We start from the raw sequence: 15,877 nt of genomic DNA, 5'->3' as shown, positions 1-15,877 counted from the left end.
GTGCGTGGCTTGGCCGTGTGGATTAATTTAGTCGCTGACATCATAGTTAGAGAGTTACACAGCCAGAGGACAGGGGCGTGTCGAAGGTACACAGGCGTGTTCCTAAGTCCACACGGGCGTGTGACTTTGAGTCATGGGAAAATTTTCTAAGTTTTCCTGAAACTTTTCAAAGTTTTCGGTTTAGTCCCAAATCAATCCCGGTGTATGTTTTGGGCTTTGTAGACCCAAATAAGGGATGATATGCATGTTTTTTAAAAGTTTTGAATTAAAAGAAATTTCATGGCCGATTTTTGCATGTATGTGTATGTTTAAATCCGGTAATGCCTCGTACCTCGTCCCAGCGTCAGGCTCGAGTAAGGGGTGTTACAACAACATAGTCAACTGCTACAAAGAATTGTTGGTACGCACAGCCAAGAAATGCACACACTTCAAAAATCAATCAACTATAACCCATATGTAATCCTTCTTTGATGGATTCAAAAGCAAATCCGAAACGAAGTCCATAGTGATCCTTTCCCACTTTCATTCAGGAATCGTAATTTGTTGCAACAATCTTGAAGGAAATTGATTCTCTGTCTTAACCTTTTGACAAACCAAACATCGAGTCACAAAATCTGTAGCATCACGCTTCAACCCAGGCCACCAATAAATCTCTTCAAGATTATGATACATCTTGCCACTATCAGGATACATAATGTAAGGGCTACTATACGCCTCAGTAAGAATCGCTTGCCTCAAATCCACATCATGCGTCACAAACAACCTATCTTGAAAATTCAAGATACCATCACTATCAACATTAAAATCTCCCTTAAGACCTTGCACAACCTATTGAATCCTCTTTAACAATTTCCATCTAAAGGCTATTTCTTCTTAATCTGTTGTGACAAAGTTGGCCTCACTTGAAGTTCAGCTAAAAAACCACCATCACTAACTAAACTCAAGCGTGCAGATATAACTCTCAGCTCCGTCATCAACTTTCTACTCAAAGCATTAGCAACAATATTCATTTTGCTAGGATGTTACTCTATCACACAATCATAATCCTTCAAAAGCTCAATCTAACACCTTTGCCTTAAATTCAACTCCTTTTGGGTGAGGAGGTACTTAAGGCTCTTATGATCTGTATAAATCACAATCTTTTTCCATACAAGTAATGGCACCAAACCTTAAGCGCAAATACCATAGAAACTAATTCCAAATCATGAGTAAAGTAATTGCGCTCATGCGTATTCAACTGTCTCGAAGCATAAGCCACAACCTTACCCTCTTGCATCAAAACAAAATTAAGACCCAAATGTGAAGCATCATTATAAACAATAAAACTTTTTCTAGGATTTGGTTGAATCAACACTAGTGCTTTAGTTAAAACTACCTTAAGCTATTCAAAACTTTTCTGTCTTTCATTAGTCCATTCAAAAACCACATCTTTCTAAAGCAGTTTCATTAAGGGTGCAACAATAAGAGCAATCCCTTCAACGAATCTATGGTAACAACCAGTTAAACCCAAGAAACTCCTAACTTTGGTAATACTCTTAGGTGGCTTCCACTCTAAAATCACCTCAATCTTCTTTGGATCCACTCGAATCCCGTTTATTGAAACAACATAACCTAAAAATGTCATTTCCTTAAGCCAAAATTCACACTTACTCAACTTCGCATATAACTACTTATCTCAAAGAATTTGTAAAACAACCCTTAAATGCTCGTCATAATCCTCTTCAAAATGAGAATACACCAAAATATCATCTATAAAGACATCCACAAATTGATCCAAGTACAAATGGAATACATGATTCATCAAATCCATGAACATAGCAGGGGCATTAGTTAAACCAAATGGCATCACCAAAAACTCATAATTCCCATACCGAGTCCTAGAAGCAGTTTTCTACACATCACACTCTTTCACCTTCAACTGATAATGCCTAGACCTAAGATCAATCTTTGAAAACACCATTGCACCTCAAAATTCATCAAACAAGTAATCAATTTGAGGCAAAGGATACTTACTCCTCATGGCCAACTTATTCAACTGCCTATAGTCAATGGACTTTTTCATCGTACCATCCTTCTTCTTCACAAACAAAACTGGTGCACTCCACAGAGATACACTCGGTCAAATAAATCATCTATCAATAAACTCTTACAATTAAATCTTTAACTCTTTGAGCTCTTTTCTTGTCATGCAATAAGGCGCTATAGACACTAGTACAGTACCAAGATAAAGTTCGATATCAAATTCAACTTAACATTTTGGTGGCAAACCTAATAACTTTTTAGAAAACACATCAAGAAAATCCTTAACAGTGCGAATATCCTGAACTCTCAACTCCTTACTAATTGAATTCATCACATAAGCTAAATAAGCTTCACAACCTTTTCCCATCATCTTTTCAGCCTTCATAGTCGAAACCCCATTAGCCAGAAAACTTAGTCTTTCACTAATAACAAAAATTTCTAACCCATCACCATTCTTTAAAGTAATTCGCTTAGTCTCAAAATCTACCTTAGCCTTATGTTTAGTTAACCAGTCCACACCAAGAATAACATCGAGACCATAGGAAGACAATTCCATAAGATCAACAGAGAAAACATGCCCTTGAATCATAATGGGGCATCTACGATACACTTTGCTCACTACTATACTATCACTAAAAGAACTAATAACTGTCATATCCAACTCAATAGTCTCTACTAGAATCCCTAACTTACAAACCAATTCACTCAAGATATACGAATGTGTAGAACCAGAATCAACTAAAGAAAATAACAAAATAGACTGTAAAGTAAAAATAAATGCGATAACATTAGTCAAATCGTAATCTTATGGCTCCTTAATAGCATAAACTCGAGCTGGACCTCCAAACTCAACCTTTGTGGCAACAGAATGAGCAAAAATTCATTGCCCAACCAGTCTCCCATTACCTTTATCACGACCACGACCTTTAGTAAGCGCAGAAGCAGATGTCAAACTCTAAGTCTGCGAAACCTCAACTCTATTCAGACAGTCCCTAAGAAAATGTTCCTTCGAACCATATTTAAAACATCCACCTGTCAACTTACGACACTCTCCAAAATACCTACGCTCACAGTATGCACAAAGCGACCATCCAAAACCACCTGTCGAACCACTAGCACTGACCACAGTACTACTTTACTGTCTAAATTGAGTCAGTCAAAACCCACATCTCGCACCCCAACTCGGACTATAACTATCACGCCCACTCTTAGGCGGTCGACCAGAAGCACCATCAGAATCTCTCTTACCAGACTTAGTAACCACAGAATGAGGCAACTCAGCTAAAGGCTCCTCAATTGCCTTAGCTCTCTCTACTAACTCATCAAACATATCTACATTCTAAGCAACCAAGTAAACCTAAATCTCACGGTTAAGCCCAAATCGAAACCTCTTACAACAATCCCTCTTAGAAAGTATCATCTCAGAAGCATATTAACTAAGTCACACAAACTCTGCCTCATAATCAGCCACAAATAAATCACCCTGAACCAAATACAGAAACTCACACTTATAGGCCTCCATATATTTCTCGCCCATAATCTTTCTCTTAAAGACCGCAAGAAAGAAATTCCAAGTCAATCTATCAGAAACGGTACCTCTCCTAACAGTATTCCACCAACGATGAGCATCACCGTTGAGTAAGGACACCGGACAACCCAACTTCTTCTCATCAAAATAGGACATTTGCTCGAGGATCCTTTCAACACCTCCCAACCAATACTCAGCAACGGTCAGATCAGTACCTTTCACTCCAAAAAACTTTTTACCACCTAATGCCCGAAGCCGTTCAAGTAACAACCCACAATTAACAAGTGTAGGATTGGTAGGTGTAAGAGTAGGGTTAGCACTAGCAATTTGCTGAAATGTTCCTATCATAGCTTCCATCAGAGGGCTACACCCTTATCAGGCATGTTCACTCTACGAGGCGACACAGAAGGTGCAAAGGATGTACCATTCTCTAGAGTGCTAGGTCTCACATTAACACATCTAGGAGGCATATCTAATGGTCTAGCATGCAAACAAACAAATAAATGGTGTGAGTGGAGAGGAGATGATACAAGTCTCATTTCTACAAGCAAACTTCAGGATTAAGGCAATGTGTTCCTGTTTCTACCCCGTATGCAATTCAATCAAAGACATTTCAACCAATCTCATGCCATTCAATCAAAGTTATATCAACAATTTCAAGAAATCAAAGAGATTTGGACTCATGAGTTTTGAAACTCCAAACACACAACAATCACCCAGGTCCAAGCATTATTGAATCTAGAGATCTGATACCACCAAATGTAACACCTTATATTTGGCCTAGTTGCGACGAGCCCGAATATCAGGATGCCACACCACCGTCTCATGTCATACACAACAAGTAAAAGCTCATTCTCAAATGAACGTCTTTTATTTTAATATTCTTATAGGTTTTAAGTCAGTCTTACTTTTAAGTTCTCATTGTTACATGCTAAACATACATCAGATAGTCTTCTAATAATAGTTCAACATGTATAAGGTCCATTTAGCAAAATCTCAAAACTAACTACGTAGGTATCAATACTAGAATATGGGTATCGATATTTCTCTCAAGTGGTATCGATACTGCTTGGAAAATCGGTACCAAATCAGCATTCTATTTCTTGTCTAAAATTTGAAGTCTCAAAAATTATTGGTACCTTTCGAAAAGTATCGATGTTTTTACCCTGAGTATCGATATTCGTGATAAGGTATCGTTACCAAATTACATTAATGACTTCCTACACTTTCAAAAACATGGAGGTATCAATATTAAAACCTGAATATCGATACCTCTGCTCCAGACATAAAAAATATAGCAATTACAAGCATATAATTCAACCAACTAATGTTTAATCATCATGTTGTAAACTCTAAATTATGTAGGGTTTTTCTAGTCATTTTTACCAGCTTTTTACTTAATAATAATACTAATTCCGAGTATTTATTAATTAATTAAGTGGATTTTTTTATATTTCGATGATGGCATGAATTTATAAAAAAATGCAAATATAAGCTTTATTGTATTAATTTTGTGAATAATTTAAATTATTTCATGTTAATTATGTAATACCCCTCACCTGTATCCAACGTCGGAACAGGATTCGAGGCGTTACCGAACTTAAACATTCACAACATGCAAAATCGGGGCACAAAATTTCACCAAAAATTAAAACATCTCGAACACATGCATATCGTCCCTTATATAGGTCTTCGAAACCTATAACATACATTAGGGTGGTTCGAGACTAAACCAAGGGCAACTTAACTAATTTTCTTGCTTTTGAGAGTCACACGCCCGTGTGGATTGGGCTCTGTGGTCAATTTCAAGGCTATTTTCCAAGCCAATTGTCACCCTTAATTACCTATATACACTTATACATTTTCATAGCAATTGATATGGCGTATTTGAGTAATTATATATTCACAATCAAGACACAAGCATGGCATTCTTATAACAACACATAACATATTACCAACCATGCATGGCAAACAAGCATATGCACATCACCAATATCAGACATAATATGAATAGCTAGATTTATAAGTCAGAATCATTAGCTCACTAAAGACCAATATATTTGGCCAAATTATAATAACACATGTTATAAAACTAGGTCCCTATACATGCCACTCACTTGATAATTCTAGCATATGTGTTTATATTGTCAAGGTGTTGGCTTGATAGTGTGATGCTGCCTCCGACGATCTCCAACCCCGAGTTAACCTGACGACACTAAAAGAAATGGAAAGGAGGGGGTAAGCTTTACGCTTAGTAAGCTTGCATAAAACTAATAAGAAGTTTACTAACATGCTTTCCATAGTAAAACTATCCCAATTGTACATTTACACATGTTTTGGTTAAGCTGCTTTCTTGAGTCACATTCACTAAATCATTTATATCTAGAGCTACAGAACTCCAAATTAAGATCCGTAAATTTTTCCAGAAACTAGACTCATATATATTTCCACCATAAAATTTTAATAATTTTTGGTCTAGAAAATAAGTACACTTTATTATTTAAAGTCTCCCCTATTTTTCTGTTTGATAGCTTCAACCACTCTTCACTAAAATTTAATTATCTTTTGCTACCAAATTCAAATGAGGTTGTAGTTTCTTACTTCTGAAAATAAATTCAATAAGGAATTCGACCATATAAATTATGTTCTTTAAATATTTTTTACAATTTTTAATTATTTTTATAATTTAGAACAGGGGATCACGAAATCATTCTGAACTAGTCTTACAAAAATATAAATATCTCAAAATAAAAAATTTCTTTTTTGCTCTGTTTCTTTTATATGAAAATAGATTCAATAAGATTTAATTCCATATCTCATTACACTTCTAGTTAAACTTATACTATTTTTGGTGATTTTTCAAAGTCACTCCCCTGCTGCTGTTTTAAACTATTTATCCCAAATTTCATTCTTTCACTAAAATTTCTTATTATCAACTTTCAAGATAATACTTATCCATATTCATCTTATCAAAAACTCAATCACATATCTAACTCATAATTCAAAACTCATATATTCATATTCTTGTATTATCCCATATTTTTTTTTCACATTAAATTTTATTTAGCAAACTTGTTTCTCCCGGTGAACACTTCGGAAAGTAACAATATCTGGTAGTTTTAGCACATAGCTCCACACTATTGGGCTAACATGTAATTGTGGCATACGCACTTAAAGCCACTTTTCAAATTAACATGTATAACCGTGGCATATCCACTTAGCACCACGTTACATGTTTAACCGTGGTATATCCACTTAGCACCACGTTAATGAATCAATATATGTAGCCGTGGCATATCCACTTAGCACCACATTACATGTTTAACCGTGGTATATCCACTTAGCATCACGTTAATGAATCAATAAATGTAACCTTGGCATATCCACTTAGCACCACGGTAATGAATCAATATATGTAACTGTGGCATATCCACTTAGCACCACGTTACATGTTTAACCCTGGTATATCCACTTAACACCACGTTAATGAATCAATATATGTAACCGTGGCATATCCACTTAGCACCACGTTACATGTATCAATATGTGTAATCATGGTATATCCACTTAGCACCACTTTTTTTTCATTCCGAAGGTTCAACCAAGATTTCCTCATTTAATCTCAATTCATCAACCACAAATCACCGTTTGTGTCTATTAATTGAACGATATTAAAACTTATTTCATTTGCATTCTCTTCACAAGTCCATTTCATTTCACATGTCAAACATGTACTCATGAGTTTCAAGTACGTACCTGTTCTATCTCTTAGCACAACCACTCATGCAAACAGGACAATCATATGCAAGATCTCATATTCTCGGTAATCACCCATTTCTTTTAAATATCATATTCCATCAAATTTCTATTAACATCATATTCAATACAATTATAACAAATTATATTTCATGTATATCGATAATAACATGAATAATAAGCTTATTAAATCACGCGAACTTACCTCGGATCCAAAAATGGCAATTTACCATTCTAGTCCATAACCTTGTATTTTCCCGATTTAAGCCTAAATCTCTATTTCCTTGATCTATAATATCACATTTAGCCTACTAATTAGTCACACTATTCATATGGGTCTAAAACTCATATCTTTACAAATTTGCATTTTGACCCCTAAACTTTTACATATTTGCACTTTTGCCCCAAGGTTCGGAAATTAAACTTCTTCCTATTTTCTTATGTTTTATGACATGCTGATCATTTTTCCCCATATAGCAACATCAAATTCTCACTTTAACATGTACTTATAAACATTAGGTATTTTTATTGATTATGTCGTTTTACTCTTTTTCACGTAAAATCGCTTAGCAAAAGCTGTTTAACACAATTTCAAACTTCATATTCTACCATTAAATATCAAAATACATGCATATCATTCATGGGTAAATTTTTAAACATAAATCCTAGCTCAAAATAATGGTAGAAATGAGCAGATCATGTTACCGGGATTTCAAAAATACATAGAATATTAAAAACGGAGCTCGGAATCACTTACTATTAAGCTTGGAAGCTTGGCCAAACCCTAACCATGGCTGCTGTTGGTACATTCTTCTGTAGCAAGAAGAAAGGGACACATTTGGGGTTTAAAATGTCTTTTAATTCATTTACCCCTAAATAACCAAAATGTCCTTTTTACTATTCTTTCAAATTTTACCCAACCAAGGCCATTTTTGTCCAACAAGTTATACAATGGTTTGATTATCATTTAAGGACCTCCCATTTAAAATTTCATGACAATTAGACACCTTTAACATGTAAAACTAAACTTTTTCACTTTTTACAATTTAGTCCTTTTTACTAAATTCAGTGCCCAAACGTCAAAATTTTCGAACGAAATTTTCACAAAATTATTCCGTGAAATCATAGACCATAAAAATATAATAAAAATAAAATTTTCCTCATCATATTTGTGGTACCGAAACCACTGTTGCGACTAAGCCCAAAATCGGGATATTACAAATTATTAATATGTTACATTTTATTATGAAGGGAACTATAGAGATGATATAATATGGAGCTTATTATAAAGTTGCATGAACAGAAACTATTTATTTCCTATGTTGGATGACAAAACCATGCTAAATGGGTCATTAAGGTGTTACTTTGTCCTAGAAAAAAAAGATGATACATGATGGACAAGTCTGACAAGGTTAGTGGGTCATGAAACTGTCCAACAAGGGGGAGTCAAGCCCAAATTCAGCACAAGCGTATTGGCTGCCCAAAAATATCTTTTGGGACAATTATTTGGAGGTCCTTACATTTGGAGAATCATTGGAAATCAACACACAAAGATTTCCCTTGAAATCATCCAACCCATGCCTAAATTTAGCATGATTCTATGCTCAAATCAAGCAACCACCATCCACCTACTTCCACTATATGTGGTCGGCCAATCAATAGAGAAAATGGAGGGATTTCAATCCCTATTTTTAGTAAACTCTACCATCTACTTCAAGTATAAATACCCCCACTCAATCCCTCATCCATCATCCCTTCATTCCTTAATCATCCCTACATCTCTCAATCATCATTTTTTTCTCATTTCCTCTCTTCATTCCCACGCATAGCATCCTATTTCCCTTAGCCAAAAAAAACTTGAGAAGATCATCTCTTGGCCAGCCACCTTAAGGAGCCATTAGCAAAAGAGCAACACAAGGAGCAGAGGAGAACATCTTCAATCAGAGTTAACAAGACTGCTGATTCGATAGAGTTTATTCTTCTATTACTTTGTTATTTTGATTTTAATCATGTTTGCAATGTGCTTTGCCATCTTGTCATCAACAATGGTAGCTTAAATTTGTTTAGCTAGGATAATTGTATTAGATCCTGACCCGACTAAATTGAAGGTTCATAATAACTTTAATGAGCTCTATTATGTTGTATAGTTTTTAGGTTTATGTGATTAAACTATTTCAAACCTGACCCGTCCCTATTACTTCACATGAATTCTAAAAAACCCTTAGTTTAATATGACCAGTAAAATGAATGTTTTACCAAGTAAAAGATTCCGAAAGGACTTAATTTGGTTTCAAAATTAATAAAAGATTGAGTTTCCATAGAATATTTTCCAAATACTATTAAACATGAGGAAAATGAACTAAGTTGAAAGATGTAATTATCCTAGCCTATTTATGTTATTGATTGTTGAATTTTGTGTCTTTCCTGCTAAATTCATTTCATACTTGGCATTTAGATTAAATTGCATTAGGGATCATCTTGCATTTAGATAGTTTAATCATCATCACTCAAAATATTGTGTTTTTATCACCAGATTGTTAACTATAATTTTACAATTAATTGATTAACATACACAGCCACTATGGAGATGGTAACATACACAGAGACACTACTAATCTGCAATGGTTTTAAAAGGAGTGTGTGAGCTTAACAGGCTCAGTGAATGCCTGGAACAAATACTGTGCAAATATGTCATCAAGCATTAGTAGAACACATACATGGCATAATTAGAATAATCACAACCTTCTCGACATATTACGTTTGCACATGCACATTTAACATTTTATTGGTTAAGTCATTGCATACACTATCATTTATACATCACAATACATACAAACATATTTATAGCCAATTGTCATAGTAGTCACATATCATATAAACACATATCGTAATACACACATATACATATTTTAAGATAATTGGAGATAATTTGGCACTTGAGTTATAAAACGTAAAAGTGGGCACTATCACCACTCATCGGATACATGGATCTCCAACACGCCACATAGACTTATAGAGTCAAACATGTCTCGTAAGTGAAGCATTAAGCTAACACTCTCCAACACACCAAACATGTTCTACTAAATGGAGATTAGCTCATATTCCCTTATCTCTCCAAACATGTTTCACGGCCTCAAAGCCCAAATCACATATACATATAGGTGAGTACTCACAATCCTATGGCATGCCAACTATATCCAATTATCTCAAGTATCACAAGGCCAAAATATACGTATTAAATACACACATTACTTATCGATTTTCAATTACTTTCATTTCACATTTGTATCATTTGCACAATATTATCACTGTCACTTAGCATGTATGACATGTCTACACATATACTCTTTCACAACAGTAATCATGAACATATAGCACATATATAACATCTCATTTCAGTTCACAATTTTACAATAACACAAGCATATATCTCACAAGGTAAATATAAGTACAAGAAAGCTTACATTTAAAATTTAGAGTAGGGGTTTAGGCTACCACTAAATTCTCAATAATGCATTGAATCGTGTCCACAAGCAGTTAATCAAAACACTCACCACTGTGTTTTCGCCAAAATGCTGAAACCTCAAACTAGCCTTTCCTAGCTTGTAAATTATCCTAGCGAATTTGAAACTTCAACACAACAATTCACATAACAATACATTCAAAAATCAGCTAAGAACTCACCACAAGCAATCAATAACATAAGCCTAAACTATATTCCCATATAACCGAAACCTTTAACATAGCAATCTTTACATTCGAATATCTCGATCTATACTCAACCTTTTCACCTAAAACCAATTCCATTCATCTTTTAATTCACTTATGACTAATTCTTAACCTTTAAACTACACTAAAATATTTAATTCATAATATCGCCTTTTTTGACATGTTTATGGATATTTTTTTCGAAAAATCATTAAAACCCCAAAAAAACCTTAACGATACTTCAAAACAAGTTTAGAAATCTCTTAATCATATCAAAACCTATTGATTAACACTTTGAAATCACATTTTTACTCGAAAATCTAAAATTCACTATTAATGAATCTATTTTTGACTTCTAATCAAAACATGCAATTTAACGCTAAAAATTCATTTTCAAAGGCCTAATAACATTAAAAGCTAATGGGTAGACGAACCTTTTATGGAAGAAAAATAGACTTTTATTAAAAACCTGAAAAACCCACACGCGAAGAGGATGATGAAATCTATGGAATTTTAGAGTGTTTTCTTGGAGATTTATGAAGGTTTAATGCTTTGGTAATTATGAGAATCAAAGTAATGTAGTTTGAAAATCAAAAAATCAATTAGGAGAGACTTGGGAGAATGAGGAACGACAAAGCAATGGATGGAGAATGGCTATCGTGAAACAAAACTGGGAATAGGGGTTTATTAGGTTCAATTTTAAAATTTAGCAAAACTGCAACATAAATGCTCACAATTATGATCCTGTTACAAATCAGTCCTTTTTTTTAAAAAAAAATTAAAGGTCTTTAAAACTCATTTTTAAAAACTGATTTGATTTTCTAAAAACCATAGTTGAAAACATTACCGAAAAACCATGTCACAAAATTCCAAACACTCTAAGGTTAAAATTCCTAAAATACCCCTAAAACCCATGGATTATTACACAAATTAATTAAAGAAGCCCATGAATTATTATGGTCCAATGTTGGTGTACTAATCTTCCTTCAACTTTTGTTTATTTTTTCATGTTTCTCAACATAATTTTACTATTTACATCCTCAATGTTCAATGATGGAATCTCAAGGTTTTATCATGAATGACCTAATTTTGGGCGGTCGGACAAATAGTTTCGAACTACTATTCTGGGGCCAGAGAAATTATTTTTAATGTTATTTTATGTGTTATAGCATGATTATATGAGTGCATGACAATTTTGGTGAAATAATTTTAGCGATTTCATGCTTAATTGCGAAAAAGGACTAAATCGCATAAAGGGCAAAAGTTTTGGTGTTTAAAGTGCAAATAGACCCTAAAAAGGGTGCTTTTCTGGCCATAGATAGAAAGAAATTGAAAAGTCAAAATTGATGGGTATTAGGTAGCTTATTTGGCATTAAAATAAAATAAAAAGAAAAAAAGATGTCATCTTTTCATCTTTGTTCCTTCCTCCATCAAAGATACCAGAAAAATAGGGGTTTTGAGAGCTCAAAATTTTAGCAACTTCCATCCCTTGCAAGTAAGTGATTTTGATGATCATTTTTGTTACTTTTTTTTTTTGGGGACCCTTGTATCATGAGCTAACTAAAGGGGGGACTATTTTGCAAAATGGTTGAAAGTCTAGGGTTTTACCATGAGAGCATTTATGTTGTTTGCTGAATTTTTATGGAAGAAAATGAGTCTTGGTTGTGTAATAAACAACTTTTGTGAAAGAAGTTTGCATGAAAACACCTAAAAAAGGCTATTTTGTAAAGTTGTAAAATAAGTTGTAAATGTGTGAAATAATTAAATTTGTGAGTTGCTATAGTTATAAAAATAATTCGGCTAGGCTTGTTAAAGGAGGAAATTCGATAAAAATCGATTTACAAGCCTAAGGGCAAAATCGTAATTTTTGTAAAGTCTAAGGGCAAAACGATCATTTTTCCAAATTGTGAATTATAGAATATTTTAATTAATGTAATGATTAAATGAGTGAATTTCATCATGTTAGATCAAGAGAATCGAGATTTGAGCTTAAATCAGAAAGTACGAGGTTATGGACTAAAATAGAGTAATTAGTCGAAATTGCATTCGAGGTAAGTTCATATGATAATAATAATGCAATGTTATGTTTGAATTATAATACTATTATTGCATATATTGTATGATTTAATATATATATTGGAAAATTTGATGAAATGGTGTATATGATGTGGAAATATTACATGAAATGCAAGAAAATGTTGATCCATGACAAGTGATATATGCTATATGTGATATGTGTTATGTAAATTCTTAAAAGCTTATTTGCTATTTGAGTTATGTCTTATTATGCTATGAAAAGGGAAATTGATATTATAAATAGTGAGATCGACACTTCTAGTAAGTTCAATAGAGATAGAGTATCGAAAAATCCCGTCTAAACCTTAGGAATAGTCTAGGGTACAAGTGACATGTCACTAGGATTTAAGAAATCTGAACTTGTTGAGTTAGTCTAAGTTCGTGATATATATGAGGCATCTGATCTCGTTGAATTGGTCCGAGTTCATTATGGATGCGATACATGTAATTGGGTTCCGGGCAATGGTCTTGTGTGTCCTACTGGTGGCTAGGTAATCCTTGAGTGGGTCGGATACCTAATAGCTTGTATGAGTAGGCCGTTTAGCTATACCTTGACCGATAGCTTTTATGAGTAAGCCCGTGAGTAGCTCCATTGAGAGCGTTACATGTTATGAGGTAGTTTGACTAAGTATGTGTATGTGGCACATATGTGGAAAGTGTTTCGTGTTTCCAATAGTATTCTAATGTGTTCAACAGGTAATACAATGGATGATGTAAGGAAAGTCCCAAAGAGGACATGTTACGAAAGGTATGGTTGTATACTATACTACGAGTGGTACAGGTATGTATACTAAGCTTATGATTATTGAGACTTTGAAATGTTGAGACATCGTTGAACTAAGATGTATGAATTATGATTATGAATTTTGTCACAATATCATGTTAACTTATATTGTACATTTGAATATGGAATTCATGAAATGGTGAGTTCATGATTAGTTGAAAGTGAACTTATGATAGTTATCATTATATTGCACTAAAGTAATGTTGGACAGCGGCAGTTGTGTAAATTTAAAAATCCACCAAAAATTTTGGAAATTGAGTCAGAGGTTGAATAAAATATGAAATTAAATCTTAAGGAGTCTAGTTTTACATAAAAGAAACGATGTAAGCAAAGGAGTTTCATACTATGAAATATTTAAATTGTTGTGAGATGGAGTCAAAATGATTTCGAAATCCCTTGTTCGGATTTGAGAAAATCATTTAAAATTGTAAAAAAATATTTATGGGTTATAATTTATATTCTTAGAATTTTTAATAAGTATATTTTCAATAGAAATAGACGGGAACATCATCCGAGTCCCGTATCATGAGGTTATTAGTTTTTAGTGAAGAGGGATCAGAACTATTAGACAGCAAAAAAGGGGTAACTTTAAAGAATAAACTGTACTTATTGGCTAGATGAAAAATTCTAAAAATTTTATGGTAAGAAGATATGTGAGTTTAGTTTTATTGAAAATTAGTGAATTTTAATTTGGAGTTTCATAGCTCCAAATATAAAGAATTTAGTAACTATGACTTGAGAAAATAGCTTGATTAGAACATAAGTAAAGGTGCAAATAGGGTTGTATTACCTTGAGAAGCAAGTTGATAAATTGCTTATTATTTTCATATGGTCTTACTAAGTTATAAAGCTTACCCTCTCATTTTCATTTCTTTAGTGTTGTCAGGTTAGCTCAGGGCTGGAGATCATTGGAGGTAGCATCACACAATCAAGCTATCACATTTGGAGCATTGATACATATGTTAGCATCTTCAAGTGAGTGGCATGTATAAGGGCTCAGTTTTATGATATGAGTTATTGTGGTTAGCCAAATGTATTGGCCTATATTTGTATATGGCCATGAAGTGTGACTCATATTGATTATGGTTTGTGAACTTATCTATCTATGCTATGTTCTAATGCTTGTAATGTGATTATGCTTGTTGGCCGTATATGGTTGGTGTTATGAATTATGTGCATGATGAATGCTTTATGACCAATCGAAATGGTCATGGCCATGAATTAAATGTGTAATATGGAAATAAGATGACGATTATGAAAATTTGGTAAAAGTGGTCATTAAATGACAAGGCTAATGAATAGGTATTGTTGTGTCTTGACTTGATATTATATAAATATGTGAAATGTGTGAATGATAACATGTTAATGTTATGAATGTATCTTAATATGGGATGCTAAATCATAAAATGATGTCATGATATGTGTCCTTGGTGGGTATAAATATTTGAAGGATTAAAGGTAACATAAAGGCTTGGAAAATAGCCTAAGTGTTGGCCACACGGGCTGAGACACAGCCGTGTGTCTCAACCGTGTGGGGGATACGGCCTTAGCACACGGGCGTGTGGCTTGGTCGTGTGGTTTTATTTAGTCACTGACGTCATAGTTAGAAAGTTACACGACCAGAGAACATGGGCGTGTCGAAGGCACACGGGCGTGTTCCTGAGTCCTCACGAGCATGTGACTTTGTATCATGGGAAAATTTTCTAAGTTTTCCTAAAACTTCTCAAAGTCCTCAATTTAGTCCCGAATCAATCCCGACGTATGTTTTGGGCTTCGTAGACCCAAATAAGGGACGACATACGTGTGCTTGAGAAGTTTTGAATTAAAAGAAATTTTATAGCCCCTTCTTTTTGCAAGTATATGTATGTTTAAGTCTGGTAATGCCTCGTATCTTGTCCTGGTGTCGGACACGGGTAAGAGGTGTTACATTTGCAATCCAATATCAAAAGATTAGCTTTGAAAAAAAAATTGTATATACCTTAAACCCTAAACCCTATTTTTAA

General features: G+C 33.9%; 1 protein-coding gene across 1 annotated transcript; it reads right to left on the bottom strand.

Moving 5' to 3' along the window:
• Positions 1-522: 522 nt before the first annotated feature.
• On the bottom strand, positions 523-1,010 carry LOC108465584 (uncharacterized). The gene is made up of 2 exons (XM_017765945.1): positions 903-1,010; positions 523-828 (listed from the first exon to the last, which is right to left on the bottom strand). The coding sequence occupies exons 1-2, from the start codon at positions 1,008-1,010 to the stop codon at positions 523-525; spliced, it is 414 nt and encodes a 137-aa protein (XP_017621434.1).
• Between the last annotated feature and the right edge of the window lie 14,867 nt (positions 1,011-15,877).

The sequence above is a fragment of the Gossypium arboreum genome, chromosome 13, assembly GCF_025698485.1.
Source record: "Gossypium arboreum isolate Shixiya-1 chromosome 13, ASM2569848v2, whole genome shotgun sequence".
Lineage (NCBI taxonomy): Eukaryota > Viridiplantae > Streptophyta > Magnoliopsida > Malvales > Malvaceae > Gossypium > Gossypium arboreum.
This window is presented reverse-complemented; position numbering and strand designations above follow the sequence as displayed.

Excerpts from the sequence above, each read along its gene's own strand:
- LOC108465584 (XM_017765945.1), bottom strand. The coding sequence starts at position 1,010 with ATGAATATTGTTGCTAATGCTTTGAGTAGAAAGTTGATGACGGAGCTG. Across the intron at positions 829-902 it reads GTTTTTTAGCTGAACTTCAA|GTTGTGCAAGGTCTTAAGGG; the intron begins GTGAGGCCAACT and ends AGGATTCAATAG.